The sequence below is a fragment of the Corvus hawaiiensis genome, chromosome 6 (genome assembly GCF_020740725.1).
Source record: "Corvus hawaiiensis isolate bCorHaw1 chromosome 6, bCorHaw1.pri.cur, whole genome shotgun sequence".
Classification (NCBI taxonomy): Eukaryota; Metazoa; Chordata; class Aves; order Passeriformes; family Corvidae; genus Corvus; species Corvus hawaiiensis.
Genome location: NC_063218.1, coordinates 8,717,697 through 8,727,014, shown reverse-complemented (window position 1 = coordinate 8,727,014; position 9,318 = coordinate 8,717,697). Strand labels below are relative to the sequence as shown.

General features: G+C 46.5%; 1 protein-coding gene across 3 annotated transcripts; it reads left to right on the top strand.

Annotated features, from left to right (window-relative positions):
• Positions 1 to 3,424: 3,424 nt before the first annotated feature.
• Positions 3,425 to 8,849, top strand: SIVA1 (SIVA1 apoptosis inducing factor). Of its 3 annotated transcripts, XR_007204087.1 has the most exons (5): positions 3,425 to 3,740; positions 3,856 to 4,032; positions 4,698 to 4,854; positions 5,587 to 8,368; positions 8,748 to 8,849. XR_007204087.1 is itself a non-coding variant. In XM_048305728.1 (4 exons), the coding sequence occupies exons 1-4, from the start codon at positions 3,623 to 3,625 to the stop codon at positions 5,639 to 5,641; spliced, it is 507 nt and encodes a 168-aa protein (XP_048161685.1). In that variant the 5' UTR covers positions 3,425 to 3,622; the 3' UTR covers positions 5,642 to 8,849. The 3 variants fall into 3 exon arrangements, 2 of the variants coding, with proteins under 2 accessions (XP_048161685.1, XP_048161684.1); XM_048305728.1 differs by having other exon boundaries at positions 5,587 to 8,849; XM_048305727.1 differs by lacking the exons at positions 5,587 to 8,368; positions 8,748 to 8,849 and adding an exon at positions 5,322 to 5,557.
• Positions 8,850 to 9,318: the final 469 nt, after the last annotated feature.

Genomic DNA, 9,318 nt, shown 5'->3' with positions numbered 1-9,318 from the left:
GTTTTTTTTTACAAAAAGGTTTTCAAGGATAAACCAAAATCGTGGTATTTCACAGTTACCTTCACTGATCTGGGATGTATTTGGGCTGCTTTTTCACATTCAGAATCTCATTAAGCAACCTGAAAAATCACCAGCACTTATTTTCAGGAAAGCTCAGCGCCAACAAGCTTTGCCAGGTCAGGTCTTTCTGCTACTTCTAAATCACCAGTGGATCCTCCTCCAGGCTCACTGCTCTGAAACTAATAAAACACTCAGCACCATTATGCTGGGTAACAATTCAGAAGACAGGCAGGTGAACCAATTCCCTCCCTGCAGGGTGCTCAGGCCTACTGGTACAGAGCAGAAAGAATTATTTTGCCTTCATAGCTTGCAAAGTAGCAGGTGTTGGTGAAGGTGAGTCTTGCAAAGCAATTAAGAGATGTCACCACCTGAGGCTGACTCAGAGAGCGGCAACAGAACATTCCTGCAGTGGGGTAGTGGTGGCAATGTGTCAAATGTAATCAGACCTCAGGGAAAGTTGGACTTGGTGATCATTATGATTCCCCTCCAACTCAGAATATTCTGTGATTCTGTGAAAGTGCCCTTAAATTTACTCTTCAGTGACAGCACCAGCAGCCTGAGCTGCTCCCTTTCAAATCTACTTTGTATTTGAGATCAGTGTTTCAGAGCACTCCTTCCCCACAAGTGGAATAGTGCTTTTAGTTGTTTCTTCATATTTCATCCAGTTCTCAGACAACTTTTATCCACGTTTATCCCATGCCACGTTAATGAAATGTGTGTGATCCACTGTCCTTTATCCTTACAGGGCTCTTTCCAACTGGAATTACATTCTGATTAACCAACGTTCCCCAGAGAACTTCAGGAACATCAGAGTGTATAGCTAATGAATATGCACAAAGTAGCTTCCTTAGACAGAAAGAAAAGGCCACGAGCTTTCAATACGCAGTTGGAAAACTCTGCTGAACATCCTTAAGCATGCATTTGCAAGTATGTGCAGAAAAAGCCAAAGCAGAAATCCTTACAGATAAAAGAACAGTGGCAGGAGTAAGATTTTGGAGCTCAGAAGGGATTTTTGGGAATCGCTGCGAGTTACAACCATGGCTTCCACTCCACAGAGCAGAAGACTGGGCTGATCAGCTCTACAGAAAAAAAAAAAAAAATCACATTAACCTCTATGAAATCAGAGTGGTTGCACCTGCAAACTATTAGCAGTTCAGCAACTCACTCTCATCATTTTGGTGTTTGGACGATCCTCTCAGGCACTGGTGTGATTTTTAGGGCTGTCCTGGGCAGGATGAAGAGATTGATGATCCTTGTGGGTCCCTTCCAGCTCAGGATATCCTGTGATTCTACAGCCATAGTTAGACACTGTGCTCAGTACTACTGCTCTTGGTGCCTCAATAGTTTTGGAAGAACTTGAGCAATGAAACCAGACAAAGTTAGTCCATTAGGTATTGTGGCCCATTTTCAACACAGTGATCTATGTTGTATATCTTGCATAATTGTATTTTTATATAAATTATTGCCATTCTAAATCTTGTGCTAGTATTGAAATTGTACATTGAAGTTTTAATGAGTTTTTAAATGAAAGAAAGGCTTTGAAAAAATGCTGATTCTGTCACTACTTTTTGGGGAGATTGTTATTGTTTGGTTTTTGGTGTTTAGAGGTTTTCTTTGTTTCTTTGTTTGTTTCTTTATTTCTTTCAGGAAGAAATGTACATCTTTACTTGATAACTTGTTTTTGACCAGAACAAAACAAAGAAACCATGAGTAAGTCCTTCACTCTCAGCAGACTGTAAGTTCATTCATGGAATAATCACTCCTGTACTTGGTTGTGATTCTGTCCAGAATCCCACAGTACATACAGAGAAAGTTTTGAATGCAGGGACCTCTCTGGAAGAAATAAAACTCTCTTGACAGATCATCTCCTTCAAGTGACACAAAACAGCACCTGAACTGCAACACCAGTTTTAAACTTGTTTGCCCTGAGGAAAACAATGTATTTTCAAAATATACATAGTAACCAGACTGGCTGCCGCTTGGAATGGATCTGAGGCTTTTAACCCACGAAACCACACCTGGGCTGCTATAGAGCCCACCTGTAAATACCAAATTAATTGCAGTAATTCCCTTTTACAGCAGAAGGCGTCGGGGAACTCCAGATTTAGCTGAAGCTGTCAGTCTCCAAAAGCTAATATGCCCGCAAGTGGTGAACCCACTCCTGATGTTGGCTGGTGCTGAGGAGCCCACCAGAGCCCCCTGGCCAGACAGGGGTTCTCCAGCCTCTTCAGTGGTTTTAAAAAGTGAATTCTTGTGCCTGTGCACATTTCTTTTGGTTCCAGAGCATTCAGACAGCCCAAACCTAGGCAGGGGGTTTAGGCTGCACAAAGAGCTCTGTGAGCCCAGCATAATGCAGGGCCCTGCAGGAAGGGAAAAGAGGGTTCATGAATGACTTGGATGCAGGACTGGAAAGGATGCTAAGTAAGTCTACAGATAAAACAAAATTGAGAGGAGCTGTTCCTTCTCTGGAAGGCAGAGGCCTTGCAGAGAGACCGCGACAAATTAGAGGGTTGGGCAATCACCGACTGTATGAAGTTTGAAAAGTGCCGCTTTCTGCACCTGGAACAGGGCAAACCTGGATGTAGAGACAGACAGGGGAGCTGGGAAAGGGACCTGGGGTTCCTGGTCGATGGCAAGTTGAACATGAGTCAGCAGTGCCCTGGCAGCCAGGAGGGTCAGTGGTGTCCTGGGGTGCATCAGGCACAGCATCGCCAGCTGGGCAAGGGAGGGGATTGTCCCGCTCTGCTCTGCTCTGGGGCAGCCTCACCTGTGCTTGGAGCAGTTTTGGGTGCCACAAAATAAGAAAGACATAAAGCTCTGAGACAGCTTCCAAAGGAGGGCCACGAGGCTGGTGAAGGGTCTGGTGGGGAAGACATATGGGGAGTAGTTGTGGTCACTTGGTCTGATAGCCTGGAGGAGACTGAGGGGAAAGCTCTGCAGCTCCAACTTCCTCATGAGGGGCAGACGCTCATCTCTTCTCTGTGGGGACCAGCGACAGGACGTGAGGGAATGGGCAGAAGCTGTGTCAGGGGAGGTTTAGGAAAAGGTTCTTCACCCAGAGGGTGGTCGGGCTCCGGAACAGCCTTCCCAGGGAAGCGGTCACAGCCCCAACCCTGACAGAGTTCGAGGAGTGTTTGGACAATGCTCTCAGGCACATGGTGCGAGTTTTGGAGTGTCCTGTGCAGGGCTAAGAGTTGGACTCCATGATCCTCGTGGATCCTTTCCAACTCAGCAGATTCCGTGATTCCGGGTTTATTGACAAACCCGAGTCCCAGAGCTGGTTTCGCCTTGCCCCGCCGGCTCCACGCTCGCCGCTCCGGGCGCACGGAGGTGACGCCTGCAGGGCGGTGGCATCGGGCGGGGCGGCGGGGGCCGGGCCGGCGCCTCTGCCAACCCCGCCCGGCGCTCGGGACGGGGCGGGAAGAGAAATTTTCCTCTGCATAGGAAGCTTTCGCTTCCCTGCGGAAAGAGCGGAGAGGCCGCCGTTCCCGAGCGCCCGGGCCGGGATGTGAGGGAGGCGGTGGCGCGACCGTGACGCGGCGCGGGGCGGGGCGGCCCGGCCATGCCGAAGCGCTCTTGCCCCTTCGGGGACGCGGCCCCGCTCCAGCTGAAGACCCGCGTGGGGCTGCGGGAGCTGAGCCGCGGCGTGCGGGGCGAGGACTACCGGCGGGAGGTGTTCGGTGAGCGGGGGGCGGAGGGGGGAGCGCCGGGCCGGCCGCCCCGCCGGGGGATGTGGCCGCGGGCCCGCGGCCGTGGGGAGCCCGCCCCTCACTCTGCTCTCCTCTCCCGCCGCAGAGAGGACCCGGCGGCTGCTCTTCAGGGGTGCCCAGGCGTACATGGAGGGCGCGGCGGCCGCTGCCCGCCCGGCAGAGCCGGGGCCGGCCGGGGAGGCGCAGGGCGAGGGGCCCGGCTGGAGCGGGCAGCTCCTCATCGGCCACGACGGGAAACTGCAGCGGCGGCCCGCGGACAGGGGTGAGTGTCCGAGGTGTGTCACGGAACCGCGCAAACCCCGAGCTGGAAGGGACCCATGGAAGGGTAACTCCTGTCCCGCCCAGGACACCCACGACGTTTCCACCATGAGCCTGAGAGCGCTGTCGGAATGATTCTTAAGCTCTGGCAGGGTTGGGGCCGTGAGCACTTCCCTGGGGATCCTGTTGCAGTGCCCGACTACCGTCCGGGTGAAAAACCTTTTCCTAATATCCAACCTAAACCTCCCCTGACACAACTTCAGGCCATTCCCTCGGTTCCTGTCCCTGGTCACCACAGAGACCAGTGCTTCCCCTTGGCTTTCCCTCACAAGGCGGTCTGTACTACCATGAGTAGTTGTGTGCTGTGTAGTTCTTCTTTATTGACTTTACTTAAAGGAAGTGTTAGATTTGAGCTGACGGATTTCCGAACTGCCGCGTGTATGTTCTGCTTTAAAATCCCTTAGCCTCTTGCTGCTGAGCAGAGAAAGAACCAAGAAAGTTCCAAGAGGCGCTGCTCCCTGTCCCCTTGCCTGCCCGAGCGTCCTGCGAAGTGCTGCCGCCTGTAGCTGTGCGCGGACGCGCCGCGCTCCGCAGCTCCTGGGACTCCCAGCTGCTTTCTCTGCCTTGCTGTAAAGCTCATCCATTCTTTGCCGTGTCTTTGCCGAGCAGTTCCGCCCGTGGGAGCGTCCAGAGCCTGCTCGTCGTGTGTGAGGACGGCCGATGTGAAGGACGCGTGTGCGCAGTGTGACCGGTTCGTCTGCCAGAGCTGCAGCAGGCTCTGCAGCTGCTGTAACACGGTTACCTGCTCCTTGTGCTCCACTGTTGAGTAAGTGCTTTTCGAGTTTTGAAGCTTATTTTAATTGCACGTACCCTAAAAGCTGGATGCAGCAGATATCTAGCTCATGCATGTAAAGAACTTAAACTCTTCCCATGCTTTAGCAGCAGTGAAACTGTCTGAAACATGTGAACCAAGATGCCTGTTTGAAGCAGTCTTATCAACCTTAGTGCAAGTCTAGTTTAACTTCGTATTTAAATGCTGTAGGAGATAAAAATTTCTCCTGCTTTCCCACCTGCAGTATAGCATGCTGGTCAGTGCTGAATGCATGCACTCCCTAGGAATAATCTTAATTTTTTGCCCTCATAGTTAACAATTCTGTGACACAAATGCTGAGTGTGCTGTGTGGGAGTCCCATGGTTGCAGTTGATAATGGAAGAGTATGCCATTGTTATGTTCCAGAAACAGTAGGCACACTGACTTTGTTTCTTCTGCTTTTGTTTTTTTTTTCCCCCTAGTTATGGTGTTGTGGGAGAGCAAGTTCTCTGCAATGGTTGTTCAATATTTCAAGTCTGAAACTTGATGAAATAACCCTTGTGGCTAAAACGTCCATGAATTTCATGAAGTCTTCTCCTTACAGCTAATCCTTTTAGCATGTGAATTAGTTATGGAATTTCTATGTTTTATATCTTTATACTGGACTTTTAAATATTGTAGCTAAATAAACATTTATATTTTAAAGCTTTTTAGATTATTTTGAGTCAGCTTTCTCCTTTTCCCTAGCTGTGATATGCCTGTCTGGAAGGGACCACTCTATGCTCTTACCTGGTGTTCCTGATGTGATACAGGATTCAGAATATTCTCTCCACATGTTGGTCATGTTAGGACACACTTTTGTGGGATCAGAATAGAAATCAGTTGCTCCTTCTGTGCTTTCAGGTGAGTGTGAATCCATTCTGGACACACACAACATTTTCTTTGTGAGCTAACTAGGAAAACCAGCCAGGCATGAAGGCTTTTCCAAATAAAACAATGTGCTAATTCTGGTTAAGTTTTTTTTAAGCTATCACAATTTGTGCTTACTGACAGCTTGAATGGTTTTAATCTTTCTATGGTAACTTTGATAGAAAGAGCAATAGCACACCAGGGTTGGAGTAGAAAAGCTTTTCTCAATAGTTAATGTTCCAGTACCTCCACTGAAAGGTCTTTCTTGGAAAGCAACTTACCTGAATGAGTTGATCATCTGTACCATAAACTTTATGTTGTCCTGAATACCCACTCAGAAATAGCTCACAAAGTGGTCTGAAAATGGTCGACGCTCAGGGGTACCTCTCCATAAACCAGCTCACTCCTCATTTTCCTTTCAAATCACTGCAAAGGCTTAGTATTGTTTGTGCTGTAGGAGTGAAGTAAAGTGCTACTGAACAGCCTCTCTAAGTAGTTTTCTTTTACTGATTTTGCTATGTTTCATAAAAAAAAGACTTTTCATCTGGCAAACCAACTATGCCTAAGAGAAAACTATGGTGGCCTTTGCCTCAGGAAAATGCTGATTTGAGTGGCTGATTTCAGGCTGTAGGATAAAAGGAATAGATTTGACACACACAAAAAATGAAATCCTTGTGGCACAGCTAATGGTCTGTTTCTCAAATTCTTTGCCTTGAATTCCTGAAGCAAAGCCTGCCTCTCATGCTTCCCAGTCTTCTCAACTGTGATTAGTATGTTTTGGGTGGAGTAACCTTGTTTTACCTGTTTTGCTCCACTTTAGCCATTTCTGTTTGAAGAGATGGAAAGGCCCTTGCAGTGCAAATTGAGAGCCTGACTTCTCCCTCGTGGGGACACCTTTATTTGACATTCTGTTGGAGGCATTCTGGGTTTTTGCATGTCGGAATACTGCAGCTACCCAAAGAGAGTGGTAAATGCTCTAGCAAAGGGTGGGGGTGGCTGTTGCTGAAGAGCAGCAGTTCTTCATAGCTGCACTGGCATGGCTTTGGGTGTATAAGCCACAGTGAGGTGCAGGATGACATCCTTTCTAGCCTCTGTAGCACTTTGTATAACCATGCAGACACTTTAAAAGCATTAGTGCCCTTTAGTGTTTCCTGGGGGGTGTCACTTCGCCCTCAACCATCTGTGCCAGCCTGGACTGACCATCTGTGCCAGCCTAGATGTGCTGATGGATCTGGTTAGTTTTCCTGTTCTGCGTGTTTTGGAGCCAGTTAAAGTGGAAGACTTCACTGGTTCTTACTCCAGTCTTCATTTTGAGCAACTAAGAAATGTCTCTTATCTTCGTCCGTGTAACAAAGTCTCAAGTCAGGTGAGTAGTGAAAGAATTAGTCAGGGTGTGCAGGAATTCTACAGCATTATCTATCTTTTCAAAGTTCTAATAGATGAAGTCAGGATGGTGGCAGATCTCTGGTGCAGTTCCCAGCTGTCAGGTATCACAGAGCAGATAAAAATGTTGCTCCTGTGGCAATCATTTTAAACCACAAAGCTGAGTTTTATGGATGGGAAGAACCTGTGGCTTACTGCATTTAGATGTTAGTTTTAGGAAAGAGTTTTAAAACTTGTCTTTGTTTCATTTGAAGCTTTAAGCAGTGAACAAACGTGTTTTTCAGTCAAGCATATTTTTTCAAAATGAAACCTTTAAGTATGTGTCTGCTTTTTCTTACTCTCTCCTGAGGGTAAGAGACTGAAAACAATGTTTTGCTTCTAGGCTCTGGGAGAGATGAGACATGTTGTTTACAAATGATTTGTGTTTCAAACTAGCTGATAGAAATGGGTTTTTGGTTCATTTAGTCAGTGCTGTATTTCATAGAAAGCTGTCCTCTGTAAACAATGACACGGATTTCATGGCTTAATGTTCTTATTTGTTATCCTCTAGCTGCTTGAAGGATGGTTGTGCATTAGGATAGATACCCAATGCAGCATGAAGAGCTGGGAGAAGAAAAGCAGGAGGGCTGGAAGAAGGTTAGAGGCTAGAAGGAGCAGGGCAGGAGGAGCACAGAACAGTGTGGCCAACTCTTGCATGGGGTGGTGCTTCATACATATAAGAAATGGGGTTTAGTGGTTACCACATCTGTTTCTCTGGCTTCAGAAGGTGAGAAAACTGCCTGTGTCTACCAAAAGACTCAAATATTATTCAGGAAAGTTTTTTTTCTAGTCCTGCATTTCTCAGATAAACAATGGGAGGTAAGACTGGGGACTGTTTGTAAATCTTTATAATGCCTACAGAAAAAAAACAAACCTGTGTGAAGGGAAAAATCTTTGGGTGAGAGGTACAAAGATTTTTCTCTTTGCCTAATTAACTCCTACTCACAAGGGCTTGTCTGTTGCCACTGATTGTTGAGCTGTAATAGAGTTGCAATACAACACATAGGGTACCCCTAGGACTGTAAAGGAGAGCCAGAGAAATTGTCTGGTTTATTAACTGAGCAGAAAATTGGGTTTAATACTCTCCTTTTTTGTTGTTATTTTATGTTCTTCCCCTCCTGCTCAGTGCAAAGTGTCAAAAATCAAAGTTTGCCTGCCGTTCCAAGGGAAGGAGATCCCCTGAGGAGCCAGCATATTGGTGGGTAAAAATATCCTGCAGTAATGATTTTACAGATGGATGAGAAACTTCTGAGGCCTGTATATCATTACTGGTGACATATGTCTTAAAGAGCAGATCTTTATGTCTAAAAAGAAGTCAGCAGATCTGATCAGGATAAAACAATTTCTTTTAAGACTAATATGTGAGTAAATTCTAGAAATGTGTGGTTTCAAAGACACCAGATATTTAAGGACAGTCTAAAGTGGTAAATGTCTGCAGTAGTCTCCAGTATCTCCACAGTGTGTTAGAACAAACCCACAACATTGTAAAAAGCTCAGTGGAAAGAACAAATACACTTGAGTAGTCTCCTTCAGTAGCATTTGTCCTGTGCACATAGTAATTCCCAAATATTTTGCAGTTCAGGCCAGAAGTCTTGCTTTTTTTCCAATAGGAAAGTGAGCCATTCTACAGGTGATCCAGACAACATGAAAAATAAAAATAAATAAATGTTAGCTCTCCATTCTGTGAATCATGTGTCTTTTGTTTAATATAACCAGCACCTCATCCTCTTCTCCTCCTTTTGTTTTAGTGTCCTACAGATTTGGGCCCTGACCTGTAGCCAATTCATAGACTTTTTTTGGTATTCCTTTCTGAACAGGTGATAACTAGGTGCAGTTGTATTTTACCTCAGGACAGGGCATAAACCCCAAATTATGCAGGTGAGAGTGAAAGACAATGTCCTTTTTTTCCTTATGAATATGGGTAAGACTTTTATGCTTCGCTTCTGTGCTATGTTTGCTGCCATCAGCTGTGACACTCAGAAGTGTCTGCAAAGGGCTTAAATCTTCTGAATCTTTCTTTGAAGGGGTGCAGCCAAGAAGTAGAAATGGAAACAGTATCTTTGTCCCCAGTTTTGTTAGGCCTGGTTCTTTTCAAAACACCCAACTGGCCTCTGGGTGGATTGATTAGACAGCAGCAAATGCCAGCAC